This window comes from Zootoca vivipara, chromosome 6 (genome assembly GCF_965207765.1).
Source record: "Zootoca vivipara chromosome 6, rZooViv2.hap1.1, whole genome shotgun sequence".
NCBI classification, from domain to species: Eukaryota; Metazoa; Chordata; class Lepidosauria; order Squamata; family Lacertidae; genus Zootoca; species Zootoca vivipara.
In genome coordinates this window covers 46,756,922-46,771,701 of record NC_142589.1, presented here as the reverse complement: position 1 = coordinate 46,771,701, position 14,780 = coordinate 46,756,922, and the positions used below count along the sequence as shown (strand labels likewise).

General features: G+C 44.2%; 1 protein-coding gene across 2 annotated transcripts in view; it reads right to left on the bottom strand.

Moving 5' to 3' along the window:
* Positions 1-382: 382 nt before the first annotated feature.
* CMIP (c-Maf inducing protein) overlaps positions 383-14,780 on the bottom strand; it is a 164,023-nt gene continuing 149,625 nt past the window's right edge. Inside the window, exons 12-21 of one of the 2 annotated variants that reach the window (XM_035120939.3) lie at positions 13,890-13,916; positions 12,926-12,974; positions 11,857-11,964; positions 10,919-11,035; positions 9,113-9,253; positions 8,441-8,488; positions 6,834-6,980; positions 6,102-6,207; positions 4,186-4,256; positions 383-2,691 (exon numbers count right to left, since the gene is read on the bottom strand). In XM_035120939.3, the coding sequence (XP_034976830.1) occupies positions 2,638-2,691; positions 4,186-4,256; positions 6,102-6,207; positions 6,834-6,980; positions 8,441-8,488; positions 9,113-9,253; positions 10,919-11,035; positions 11,857-11,964; positions 12,926-12,974; positions 13,890-13,916 (868 nt within the window). In that variant the 3' untranslated portion in view covers positions 383-2,637. The remainder of the gene's footprint in view (positions 2,692-4,185; positions 4,257-6,101; positions 6,208-6,833; positions 6,981-8,440; positions 8,489-9,112; positions 9,254-10,918; positions 11,036-11,856; positions 11,965-12,925; positions 12,975-13,889; positions 13,917-14,780) is intronic. The other variant, XM_088672030.1, reaches the window with a different exon arrangement.

The window sequence follows — 14,780 nt, the reverse complement described above, 5'->3', positions numbered from 1 at the left end:
TAGGTCAAGTTAGCCGTATCGATTTGTATGCTGCCCACATTTGCCCCTGGCCTTGCCTGCCAGGGGTGTGTTACTCCCAGAAGGGAATTAGCCATCTTGGCTGAAAAAGGTTCCCTACCCCTACCCTCCAGGAAACATGGGCCAGGGCTAGGCCTTGAAAAGCAGGCCTAGCTCTACCTAAGGAGCTCAGATTGGTCCCTGTACCATTTCCAAGCAGCTTCCCTTCCAGAGCATTTACAAAGCTGATCCAATGTGCTATTCCCCTCAAGCAGCATAAGCCTTCCAATTGTTCTCTCAGCCATCTTGTAACATTCCCACAAACTGTACCAGGAAAAAATAATAATGATGCAATTACACAAAAAGAAAGGACAATGCACGCCACTAAAAGATATTCACTTACAGTTTATTTATTACCCCACCCCACCCCGCGCCTGAAATTATTTCACATCTTTTTTTTCTTTTTCTTTTTTTTACACAGCTACAGAACAGTAGTAGTAAACCATCGGTAGAAGCAACAGTGCTAAGGATAAAACGTTGGCGTAAGTTTCATCTCCGTTTTCTTTCGTTTCCCCTCACTGAGTTTATCAGACAGCTTGGGATATAAGGCAGAAACAAAACAAAAGCAAAAGCAAAACACAACCCCTGGCACCCTACATGAATTAAGACTTGAACCAACCATTGTTGTTGTTTTGTGAGTGTTTACAAAAAGTGGCAAAGGGAGAGATGACAGAGACTTGAAGTGTGAAGAAGCTACCTTAGCAACATTTTAAAAAAACAAACAGAAAAAGACAACCAGAACTGCAAAAAGCATCGCTTCCCATTTAATACAATTAAAATATGCATGCATGCATGTATGTGTATGTATATGTATATACATGTACATACATACATGTGTGTATAAGCACATTGCCTGGGTGTTAAATCTCTTCAGGTGCTCCAAGAACTGAACAAACATCTGCTAGTAAATTCAAAAAAGATAAACACATAAAATGCTTCTTTTCTTTTTATTTTAAAAAGCTGCTCCGTTCCAAGAATGCTTATTGTGAAAGAGAGAGAAAATAACCCAAAAGCATATTTATAAAAGAAAGCTTATTTATAAGGGTTTTTTAAAAAATAAAATAAAATAATAATATTAATAATATTTTTTCTGAGCATTTGTGTAGGACCCACCTCATCATCCTAGTGCCCTCCAGATGTTTTTGGCCCCCAGCTCCTAGGGCTGATGAGAGCTGCAGTCCCAAATATCTGGCGGGCATTGGATTGGCAAAGGCTGGTGCAGGAGGATCAGGGATATGGATAGTGGTCATACATATTTTGAGGAGCAGCTTAGCAACTGATCGTGGAATAATCTGCATCTCATGAAAATAAGAAGAATAGTAATAGTAATATGGCAAGTGATCTTTGTATGCATGGAACATAAGCGAAGCTCTTGGGGGGAAGGGAAGGAGGAGTGAAAGTAAAGAAAAATGCACAACACGGTGGCTGTGAGGATGAACTTGCCCTTGAAATATAGGACGTAAACAGAAAACCAAACAGGCACACCTTGGCAAATCTAACACAAATGGTTGACAGCTCAACTTAAGTCTAATCTTGAACTTAAGTTTTTAAACTAACATTTTTCTTGATTACAACAAAAGGTAGTTTCCTTACCACTCCAATTTCCTAACCCCAGCACAGTTTGAAAATGTATCAGATAATATACACAACCTCTTCTTGACTGCGCACACATCTTTTTGCTCTTGTATTCATAGGCATATTTTTTCTTTTATCTGAAGAAACTTTTGAGCGATTTGTAAATCAGAAATTGGTGGAGTGATGGGGCTGGACAGAGACTACGTAATACAGTAAGCTTTACTAAAAGACAGTTATTCAAAGAGGGTTTTCTGTTCTTTAAAAAACAAAAACAGTAAGACCAACTAGTTCATACAGTCTATATGCAAATCAGAATGAAACAAACGAACGAAAAAGGTAAAAGAATTAACAATTCATAAATAAAAGACAGGTCCCAGACCTGTTATTTGTGAACCATTTTTTAAATAGGTGCATTATGTAAATTGTATGTACAACAAAATTACTTTGCATAACGATCGTAAGAACAGAACGAGAGGTGAAAATCATGGTTTTTTTCTTCTCTTGATTTCTCATACTTTTTTTTTTTTTAAAAAAGAGAGAGCAGGAAAGATGGTAAAGCACCTAAAGACTGAGGGTCCATCCAAGAAAAAGCTCTGATGTATAACCCCATATTTTTTTTCTTTCCATATGGCATTTTAAAAACAACAACACAAAAAAGCAAATGAAAATTGAAACAGATTTCCCCTCCCTTTTCTCTCCCCCCCCCCGCACAATCTTTCTTACCCAACCCCCAACCCCCTTCATTTAGATGATGTTGAATTTCAAAGGATGAAGCTCAAAGAATTTGGCAGGGCCTGGGGCATGCTCAGTTTCCCCTCCCACACGCAAAGCCACACTCTGCTACCTCACAAACACAACTCCTAAAATTGAAGTCCTCAGAACTTGCTGCTCTCTATAGGTAGAAGCCAAAAGTTTATTTCTTTGCTTTTATTTTGTTGCAAAAAATTCTCTTTTCCCTCCCTCCCTCTCTCCTTGTCAAATGCTACGAATGCAGCCCACGAGATTTCACCATGCCTCTGTGTAGCGGACATCCACTTCCTTCAGGTTGGGCAATTTAGCCTGGTTGAAAGAGAAAAGGGTGGGGGTGGGGGGGTAGAAAGAGAAAGAGATAAATAACGAGCCAGTCCTTAAAGGTCCTTTTCAGATTTCCACCAGAACCCAGTAAGATTCCTTGTGGACCATCGCTAGGCATTTAGGTTCTGCTTGTATATTTTGTATATTCATATTAAATGAAAGTTTGTGATTTAAAGTGCTTAAAGCCATGGTGGCTAGCGCCCATTGGGACTGGTAGGGCAGAAGACCAGGGGCCCAGCAGCAGGTGGCGCTGGAATCAACTAATTCTAGTTTTCTTCCCCGCCCCCTCCTCCTCTCTGAGTTCTACTAGGGCAAAACTCAGACTAATGAAGAAGCTGACAGGCAGTGTCACCCCTTGCACTGGTTAGCAGTAAGAAGGCAAGCAGGTGAGGGGCTGGCTTAGGGCACACAGACTGGTGTGGCAGTGCCCCATTTGCCCCAACAGATCAGCCTTCGCTGATGTAAAGGGAGGTGAGTGAAAGGCAGGGCTGTCTTAAGCACATCCGGCGCCGTGGTGCAAAGCTCTCTCCGGCGCCCTGCCCCCGTTTCCCAGGGTTTTTTTTAAGGGAGGACAGTGCTGCTGGCAGGGCTGGAGGAGGCAGGCAGTGGCTGGAGGGAGGCTCCTCCGGCAGGGAAGAGGCAGAGGCTGGACCCGGCACCTCCTGGCTCAGCTGGCCGCTTCGTGCCACGGTGGCCACAGCAGACGGAGGTGGACATGGGCGGCAGCTGATGCCAGGAGGCGCCACGTCCAGCCTCTGCCTCTTCCCTGGTGCCCTCCAGAGCTTGGTGCCCTCCAGAACTTGGACGCCCCTGATGAAAGGAGCAGCTGCTGTCCAACTGCAGGTTTAAAGAGCTTCTCTGCCCTAGGCGGAGTTGGAGAAGATGTGGGACGATGATCGTAGCATAAGAAGGGGACATAGCTCAGTGGGGGAGCACGCAGAAGGTCCCCAGTTCAATCTCTGGCAGCTTCTCCAGGTTAAAGGATGGCAGCTGGCAGGTGATGGGGATCCTGGAATGCGGCTGCCAGTCAGTGTGAACAGCACTAGGCTAGGTGGACCAATGGTCTGACCTGGCAGACAGCAGCTTCCCACATTCCTGTAAGCTCATTTCGTTGAGTTCAGATTTAAAATTCTTAGGAATAAATTATTTCAGAGGTGGTGACACTGTTTGCTCTTTCAGATCTTGAACAGGATGGGGAATCTCTGGCTGTGCAGATGATCCCTGACCATTGGTGATGCTGGTTGGGGTTGATGGGAGATGGAGCCCAGCAAGCACCTCAACAGCCACAGACTCCCTGTCCTTGTCTTAGGTGCATCACATGATCACCACCTGGCCAGTGGCAGAGATACAAGCCATATGGGTTTCCTGGCAATTCTGCGACATCGTAAGAAGAGCTAAGTGTTTTACACGGGATGACCTGCTCCCTTGCCACTGGGCTCTTTTCCAGACATGTCCTGTAGCTTCAAAACTTTGACATACCTTGAGATCTTCATAGGTGTCTGCCGTAAGTTTCGTGCTATTCATATTTAAGCTACACAGGCTTTTCATGGCTAGGAAATAAATAAGCAATATGTTACACAAAATGCAAATGCTGCCATGTTGATATATAAGGGGGGGGGGGAATCTCAAAACTCCATTAGGGCATTTGGCCAAACAAAATGCCACTAAATTGTGTGCAAGCTTTTTGAATTCTGGAGAACTCAAAAGCTTGCACATGATTTTATGATATTTTAGTAAGCCAAATAAAAACATTGTTCTAATAGGATTTTTTTATACAACATGTTGGTTGTACACACATGCTTCTGCATATTGAAAGATGGTGTGATAATGTCTGAGGGGTCAATACGTTATGGAGGCTGCTATGTTGCAGACCTTGCTTAACTAAAAACTTAACTGACTGGACTTTGGGTCACTGCTTAGCAATATTTTCTCTGCAAATATGAGAGCTAGAATCTTGCTCCCCCCAATCCCCCAAAACAAAGCTTTAGATTCTGAACATGAAGGGTGGGAGACTGATGTATTTTGCACTAGGAAAGTACTTTGAAATATTTTGTATGACACAGTGCAAATGAGCCATACTCATAATTCTTGCCATTTTTGCACTATTTTTCTTTCTTTTTTGATAAATGAGAATACAAAAAAACACCCCAAATAAAGAGTGTAGGCCTTCTGAAGCCTATAATCAGCAACCCAGTGATATCTCCCTTAGCTATGCTAAATGTGCAAAGCCCTACAGATAAACTGTAGCTGTCAGTCACACCTTGTCGCACCCAGCCAGTATCAATCCCTCACTGTCTATAGGAGGGATCCTGATGTACTCATATCATTTGAAAGCCTTGTAAAATCCATAGAGCACCCTCTCTGCTGCAGACAGTCATTCTCTAACTAGTGGAGCACAACCAGAAATGTGATGGAGTGGGTGGGAACATAACATGGAAGAACAAATGCCTGAATGGGGCTAATATGGTGCATCAAAGTGGGTTGTAAAATCATATTCACTACATATAAAATAGTTTGGTCTTTCCAAGGGAAAATAGGATCAACTGAAGAAGGGTTAGATCAATTAAGAAAAATGAAATGTGGATCTAACTAATGGAGACAGTTCTGATTACTGTATAGGTTATAAAAAAAGAATGGATGCTATAAAGGAAAAATTGGTATTACAAACTATAGTAGATTGGGCCATTACATTAAACAGAAGGTTCTCAATTTTATTAGTAGAATATATAGTGCTTTTAAGAAATGTAATCTGAATCCTGACATAATGTTCGGGGGGGGGGAGGCTAATTTTTATTTATATTAATACTTTAATCAATATTACTTTGGTATGGAAAAAATAAACGCCTTAAAACAAATGTTCACACAATGGCCTCATTTGCACTTTAGGTCAGGGCACAAAACCTGGGCACCTGTCCCAGCCCACCAAAGGAATGAGTTTTATGCCAACCTCATCCCTGACAGGTAGGAGGGCGAATCACTGCAAGGGAAGCAGATCTGAGAGGCTGGTTACAAAATAGATTTTAACCTGGATGAATCTATCTGGAACAGTTGCCCTCCCTGCAGACTGCAATCCCCATCCCCACTTCACTCATCAACATGGATTGAAGCAGGTATGCAAGTCACTGGAATTTGCAGTTCTCAAGTATGAGTACACCAAGGAACCTGTGGCTTCCCATATAAGATATTGTACTCCTGTCATTCCTGACTGCAGGCTATGCTGGCTGGGGCTGGTGGGAGTCCAACCACACCTGAAGGGCCACAGTACAAAAAGGGTGCAACACTGGGAGAATAAGCCCCCTTTCAAAGGGGTTCAAAACAGTCCTGAGGCAATAAAGTCTGAGCCCAGATGAATCCCCTCCCTGCCCTGTCATCGGCCTGCTTCTTTGCTTACTTACAGCTCAGTGCCAGCAGCCCAGCGTCGGTGACAGGCGTCTCACATAAGTTGAGCACTTGCAGCATTGTGAGGTGTTCAGAGAGAAGCCGCAAACCTGCATCTCCAAACTGGAGGGGGTGGAGTGGGGGAGACATGGAAATACTATACATGAGCAGAGCATTATGGGAAAAGGAAGAAGCCTTGCAAACACAGGGGACTGTTTATCTTTCTGCACTAGTTTACATCCCAGCCATGAAAAAGTCAGATTTTCACACCCACCTAGGCAAGCAAGAAGCATGTTTGTTGTAAGAATCATAGTATTGTAGAATTGGAAGGGATCCAAAGGGTCATCTGGCCAAACCCCCTGCAGTGCGGGAATCACAGCTAATGAAGCAAACTTAGTTGAAGGACACAATCCAGTATGGACAGCATGGATGAGAGATGTGCCCTGAAGAGTGGGGTGTGTGGCCTGAGCCATGAAGGCTATATGTGACCCACAGGGTGGAGGTTCCCTACCCCTTTGCTACCTGCAAAGCAGGTACTGTCCCCCAGAGCTGGACTCTTGCAGTCAGGCTAACAATTTTGGCTGGAAGCAGAAAAATTGGGGGAGGGAAGCAGCCTGCTTATAAATTTGTGGGGGGTTCTTTTGCAGGCAACTTGCACTGTCAGAAAACCTCCTCATATTGAGAAGGGCAATCTTGGGCATGTCTCAGCTCAAGCGACTCCTCTCTGCTGCTGCTTCCTGAGCTCGTACCTGAGTTGACCACAAGTTCAACTGCTTGAGCGAAGGCAGCTTGATGAGATGCTCTGCGCAGGCACTCGTGACGTTAGTGAAGGCCAGGCTGAGGTTCTCCAGGTTGCCGAAGGAACCTGAGCTTAACAACCGGGCTAGGTCTGCGTCCTGAGGGAGGAAAACAACATCAGATTGGCACAGAAACTGCTGTAGATATTGACAGGAACTTTCAAACCCAAAGCTCTTGCAACACAGGCCTTAGTTCCTGTGTTGCAAAAGTTGGCTAAATCCTGGGGGCAGCACCACTTAATTCACACCTATCTGAGCATTCTACTGCAGCCTTCGCCAACCTGGTGCCTTCCAGGTATTTTGGGCTACAACTCCCATGTGCCCCAGCCGGCATGAGAAGGGCGTGTATGGTGTGAGATGATCTTTTAAATATGCAGGTCCCAAGCTGTATAGGGTTTTATGCACCAGTAGCAGCACCTTGAATTCAGCCTGGTAGCTAACTTAAGGTTACCAGACACCCTCGTTTCCTGGGGACAGCCCCCGGATTTACAAATCAGTCCCCATAGAAAAATCCATTGAAGTTGAAGTGTCCCCTGATTCATTGAAAAATATCTGGTGACCTTAAGCTAACTTGTCAGCCAGTGGCAATTCTTTCAGCTGCTGAGTAATTTGATGGTGGTAGTCTGTCCTAGTGAGCAGTTGAACTGCCTCCTTTTGCACTAGCTGCATTATGGGAAATTTTAATGATGGCTCCAAACCAGATGGCGTGAGGCTCCTAGGACAGGCTGCAGTGCAGGGCTCGGACCTGGAACTCCAGCAGCTTCCTGCAGATGCCTTGTGCTGATGCCGGGCCTGTTCCACATACATAATGTAGACCAGGGATGTGCAACACATAGATCGCGATCTACTGGTCAATCCCTGCGATGTTATTGTAGATCGCGGTCGATCGCTGGCCCCCATCCAGCTCCGCCCCCTCTCTGTGTGCTTAGAAATGGAGGCTGTTATCTGGCCAGTGATCGTAATGTAAGTGTCTGCTTTTGTTCCTCCCTCTGAACCCCTAAAAATGGGGCACTTTCCCTCCCTAAGAAAAGCTAAACAACTGTGGCCTGAACCCCTAAAAACAGGGCTTTTCGCCTCCCAAAAAAAGGTCAACAACTGAACCCAAAAAAACCGGGGGTAGATCACTGCCAGATTTTAATTTTGAAAGTAATCGCAGTCACCCCTGATCTAGACAATCCATACAACCCCATAAAGTAGGGATAAAGTAGCTTTAACTCCTGAATAGCAAGAGTGAGAGTACAACCACAGGCATCCTGTTTTGCAGCTCAGACACTTAGTACTATGCTACATAAGAGAATGGCCACGGTCAAATTAGACTTTCAGCCATTCTCCAGAAGCAGTCATTCTCCAGAACCCAACTGTAGATTACTTGGCCTAATTCATAATCCGGTTCTGGCTCAATGTAAAATTCAGTGCCCTCCAATAACCCATGGTACCCTCCAGATGCTGTTGGACTACAACTCCCATCAACCACAGCATGCATGACCAATGGTCAGGGTTGATGGGAATTAGAGGAACAAGAAATGCTTTTCTGCTGTAACTGGAAAGCTAAAACTTACTGTGGATTTTGATGGCAGTGTTAACCTGGTAGGACCGCCTTTCCTTTGCTGTAAAAAATAACAACATGCTGATTACAAACAGGGGTGTTGCTTCTGTGTCAGAGCACACACTTTGCTGGTGGGATGCCCAAGGCTGAAATCCCCTCATTTCCAGATAAAAGGGCCTCAGGTGGCAAGGCAGGGCAGGACCTCTTGGTATTCCACATCCAAAGGCAGAACACTGCTGCTTATTTGAGTAAGTTGGTAAGTTGATGCAAGGGAAAGGATGAGGTCACAGGAGCATGGAGGGGGTTGGACGAGGAGATTCAGGTGCAGAGTGGCACTTTTTGGAACTTCAGAGAATGGGGGTGGGGTGGGTGGATTATATATACCATTGGCTCACTGCAATAACTATTGTATCACTTTCTATTTCACAGTGTTTTAAATATATTGTAGCCCCCCTCCAAGAACACTGGTTGGTAAGTGGGGTATAAATACTCCAAAATAAAGAAACAGAGCAGTACATCTTCCTTTGGGAAGTCCAGGCTTGTTAAAGTGCAGTCTGAAGAGCACTGTAACTTTCTGTGCAGAGCCGAGCCCCTCTTTAAATATCCGTTGTGCCTTAGGCCCCACCTGAATCTCCTCTGGTGCCTGTTTTTGAATAGTGACGGGGCTGTCAATACAGAGACTCACCAGTTCTTTCAACTCCCTCTGCCTGTCACAGAGCTGCTCGTACATTTTTTTCCCCACGTCGGTGCTCTCGAGGGTTGAGATGATCTGAAGCTGGGTGTCTTTGTTGTCAATGATGTTGTATTCAAGCATCAGGCAAAGAATCTGACAGTGGAAAGATAAGTAACATTTACTCTACAGCTTGTTCACTGGGGACGTCTGGATAGCTTGGCACAACATACCCCTCTCTCTTCTTTTTGAATGCTTGTTAAGAAGCAACTTTGGCCTGAGTTTTCTGCACTAAATGGTTCATCCCTCTTGTTTCTTGCAAATGCCCTGTTTGGTTGGTTGGGCTGTGGGATAGTGACTGGTTCAGCAAGCTCTGTGGCTGGGCGGAGATTTGAACCCAGGTCTCGAACATTCTTGTCTCCAACATTCTATTCATTCAGTTATGCTGGCTCTAAGAGGGCAAATACCTTATTCACTCCTTCATCTTGTTTTTCCTCGCCCTCCTCTGTGAAATCAGTAGGGCTGTCACTTAATTTAAAAAAAATTAGGCAGCTATCTGAAGCACACTTGCTGGAGACGATAAGCCCCACTGAGTAACCACGTGATTGCATTGTTAACCATAGAAGTTTTATTCAGTTAATTAATCAATTACACCTGAATACATCTGTGCGAGAATGGGCTCACCATTCTGAAGGGGTGGGTGGGAGCCCACTTCTTTTATTTTGAAAGGATGCAGGGACATATTGAAAGAAGCAGAACTATCAATGGGGCATTCCACAGGACAGTTTCCCTTAACATGCTGCCCTCCAGATATTTTGCACTCCAACTCCCATTATCCCCAACCATTAGTCAAGCTGGCTGGGGAGGATAGGAGCTGTGGTCCAAAACAGCTAGACTGGAAACAGGTTGGTGGAGTCTGCTGTTAAATTTGTTACTTAATGGACCATAATGGCTTCCTCCAAGAAAATCTGGGACTGCAGTCACATGCAGGGAATGAGAATTCTTTGTCCTTAATCATGGCAGGGAACTATTAGTTTTCAGGGTTCTTCTGTTGGAAAGGATTATCGTTAAAATAGCTTATGAAATTACTTTCAAAATGTAAAAATGTGCGCTTGGCTTTAGTTTAGCTTAATCTTTGCAGCTGCATTTCTGTTTTGTTTTGCTGTTTTTTGCTGCATTTTGATACATTTTCATTTGGAGTGTTTCAGAAAGACACTTTGGGTAGTCTTTGGGGCAAGGTGGGGAAGCATATACAGTTTCCAAATAAATACATTTCTTTATCTTTGTTTATTTTATTTTATTAAATTAAATTAATGTCACCTTTCCCTTTCAAAGGAGCCCAGGGTGGCTGGCACACAAGAGATGAAACTTCTAAAATCAATTAAATACCAAAAAAGGCTGGGAAGCATCTCTTCTTAGAAGACTTCAGTAGGCACCAAAAAGACAACGGGGTGGCACCTGTCTAATATTTAAAAGGAGGCAATTCCAAAGAGTAGGTGCCACAGTACTAAATTCCCAATTCCTATATTCTGCAGAATGGACCTCCTGATAAAATGGAATCTGCAGCAAGCCCTCACCTGCAGGGCATGCTGATCAACTGGGTATAGAAGGGGTAAGACAACCTTTTTGGCAACCTGATCCCAAACTGTATGCGGCTTTATACACCAAAACCAATACTCTGAACTTAGCAGTGTAGCTAATGGGCAACCAGTGTTGGAATGAAATACCGGGTTCCTAGTTTCTAGGCTATGTGACAGATTAAGGGGTTTGGCACCACTCAGTTCAACAAAAGGAAAAGAGCCTCATTATTTGATGCATTACCTCCACCATGGTTTGGTTGCCTCTCAAAGCTAGCAGCATGCAGGGCCCAAGTTTGTTCTCAGCCAGTGAAAGCAGGAACTTTTTTGTCTTATAGCAGGAGCCCATTAAAATGTGAACCTGTGAAAGCAAGAGAGAGAGAGAGAGAACCTGGTTAGAGGTGCAGGCATGAAGGAAGAATGCGGCACTCTTTAAACCAGTCATGTAAATCAGCCAACAAAATTAACAAATCTGTACATTATATATCAGAAAGAGGTGTAGTCTCCAAGCATCAGAGGAAATCCTTCTTTCAAAAATAAAAATAAAAATCCTGTTTGGTCATTCACTTTCCCCCGGAGTCAGGAGTGAGCCTACCAGCACAGGCCAGAGCCCTGGCCTCAAATCAATCCTCCGACAATCCAGGAGAGAGGTGGGGAAAATGAGTGAATTGGCTCAAAGAGCCGAAATGGATGCACATACGATTTTCACACATGGGGGTTCCCATGCACATATATCTACTTCCTATCCACAGTTATAAAAACCTTACGGGACTGGACTTTCAAATTCAAAGAAAGGATCTGGATTTTGCAAAGAAAAGATAGGGCAGTGTATATAGGGGGGGGGCATGCTTCAAAATTAGTCAGACAACCTTGATTCATAGCAACAGCAAGATATGTCACTCCATATATTTCAACACAGCGATTTCAAATATTCACAGTGCTACTGACATTGGAGAGTTTCGACTAAGGCTGTAGCAAAATGGCCCTATCCCATTTTTGTAGCTCCATTTACAGGCTGCGTCTGTAGGATACATTTTGGGCATCTTCAGGAGAGTGGGATGACCAAAGGCATGTGTATATCCGTGTGTGCAAAAACTCACCAGCACTCCTACTCCTACTCCAAACTTCTGAATATATGTTCAACCCATTCCCAGTTTATTCAGAGTTACAGCTGGCACATACCATGCTGGCAAACAACTCTCCATCATCATCACAGGCTACGCCACCAGGGCTGTAGAGCTGGAACCAGCCGTCTTTGCCAGCCCGCACACTCAGCAGACACGAGTGGACCTGCCAAGCAAGACACAAAGGCAATGAGGTGTTGAGGCTCTCTGCAGCACCACCTCTCCACTAGTCCACAGAGAAGCAAGTTAGCAAGGAAAGAAAATAGCAAACAGCTTCGGAAGCACCTCCAGGACTAACTAACTAATTTAATGTAGCATAAATTATTGTCAACTAAAGTCTACTTCCCTGGATGCAAGAGAGGTTTTTCCATATACATTTGGGAACACAGGGAGCTGTCTTAGGCTACATCAGACCATTGGTCATTCTAGCTCAGTGTCATCTTCAGTCACTGGCAGTTCTTTAGGGTTTCTGGCCAGAGTCTCTCCCAGCCCTACCTGGAGAGGTCAGAGACCTTCTGCATGCAAAACAGATGCTCTTCCATTGATAGAGAAGAAACAAAATAAGAACTCAGGATATGTGCATGTGGAACCTTTCCCTTGCTCTCAATTTGGTGTTGAAAATAATAGAAATCTACAGAGATCTACAAGTTGCAGTGTGGGACACAGCAAATGTGCTGTGTGCTTTTGCCTTGTGCCCCTGCAATATACAGACCCTGTACCCTTACAAACACCCTGCCTATAGTAACAATGGGAGCTTTGCTAGTGGTGTTGTGACATGAAGACTCCAGTGTGTCTGTCTTAGCTATTTCAACAGATGTGGAGAGGGGGAATTTATTTGCGGCATTTATTTAGCACAGGAAATTAATTCTTGCCGGTTGCAGTTCTCCCTGCTGAAGGGACATCAGCAACAGATTCTAGACATCCAGGGTGGGGCGGCATGTTTACGTAGGAGGAAAGAAGCCATTCATACTAAGGCTTATGCCCCCAAGCATTCTGGGGACAAACTCAAGGCAGACAGGCAGAGAGAGGCTGACAGTGCTTTGGAACGCAAAACTACTTAAAAGCCAGAAGTTTCTGACAAGCAAGTCTCCCTGTCCCTTTGATCATGATGCTGGAAAGGGACTCACTTCTTGTCTTGGATCTTCCGCGAATCTTTGAATGACGTACTTCAGCTCCCTTGAAAGGGCAAAAGAGAAAACAAAAAAGCAGAATGATGAGTGGCTATTGGTCGGTTCCAAAATTTACACAGCTGCAGCATTTCATTTTGGTTACGCTTTAAGTGATTGATGCCCCTCTTCTGGAGAGGGTGCAGGGAAACGAGAGGAGAAAACATTTCACAGGAAGGAATTATGAGGGCTTAAGGAGTTGCCAAGGTGGTGCATATAGACTAGGAAGCGGGTTTGCAAATGCCTGCAGGCAGTCCATCTTAAAACAACCCAAGCATTCAAGTCATCCCAGTCTTATAACTATTATTTGAGCAAGGCAGAATATGTACTGTTAGCTTTACAGATAAATGGTAATAACCCCTTGGTACAGACCTGCTTGGACTGTACCACTTCATACTGCAAGTAGGGGGTTTGCATGTTTAAATGCTCCTGCCTCACCATGTAAAAATCCTCACTGCATGTAGAAAATCAGCACTTCTCCTTAAAGGACCAAGCTCGAGCATCTCTTGCTAACCTGCTAGGTTTCTATATGCAGGGAATACAAGTTGCTTTTTTAATCGGTGGGTGGTAGTGGTGGAAAGATTCAAATGTGCAATTTCTCATAGCTGCGATCTAAAGTGGTGCAGCTGTCATGTGGAATAAGTGACTGGGAGAAGGTTTAATGGAGAAGTGCTTTCACACTGACTGGCCTAGAAGAGATTTCTCCAGTGACGGTGGGTTTTGCTCCACTTCCTCATTTTTATTAAGAATGTTTGTGACTCTTGTGGTGTGTGCGTGTGTGGCTCTAAGCCCTACCATTCTGATTCTATCAGCAGCTTTCAAAACCTCAGTGGTGAAGGATAAGAGGAACACAGACACATTAGCCTTTGCTTAGATCTGGCTTATTTATATCACAGGAAATAGCTTTAACCAAACAAGCACTTACTTTGTGAACTTCTCGTGCGCAAGAGCCCTGAAAATTAGACACAGAGAATTATTAATGATTCTCCTTTTTTCATGCGGTTCTTTTATTCCAAAATAACTGTGAGTATGTGGATTTGATAAGTCTAAAGAGGAGAGCTATAGTCTACATGACATCAACACATACATGAATGCAGCCTTTGCCAACCTGGTGGTGCCCATGGGTTCCAGGTTGGCAAAGGCTGCAGCAATGGACGGCCCTTGTGGTCTCTTCCAACTCTATGATTCTATTTACAAAACAAAAAGGGTGGGAGAGGGCCACGTTTTAATTATGTTGAATAATGATGGAACAAAAATAAATTAAGATTGGGGGTGGGTGGGCTCTGGATGAAAGATATCTAATGAGATGGCCCTCCATTTTGATGATTATTTTAATTTGTTTGTTTGTTTTTAATTCTGCCTTTCCTCAGGATGGAACGTGAGGTGAAGTTCACGGGGTTCCTAGCCCCTCATCCAGATGTGCTTAGTTTAGCTGTGTTGCAGGCCTTCATATCACTCTATGTATTGTTGCAACATCATCCTGTGATCCCTGACTGGGTGGGGTAACCCATGCAAAGAAAGGAAGGGAGGAAACCTGGCTGTGTGAGTAATCAATGCTGCAACTCACTTCAGAAATTTGTTTTAAGATCAATTGCCACTCAAGAATACCCCTGAAGAATAGTTTGGTTTGAAACATGTTGTGCTTTATTAAAAACACGTGGGTTTTTCTTCTTCTGCACTAGGAGATTTCTTCCCTTCTTTTCTCTGCGACTGGTAATCTTCCTGTTTCTCTTTGCAGGGAAACCCATGTGATCGAACCAGGAAGAAGGCAAAAGCCAATAGGGAGACAAACAGCACCGGAGCAGGAAGAGGCAAC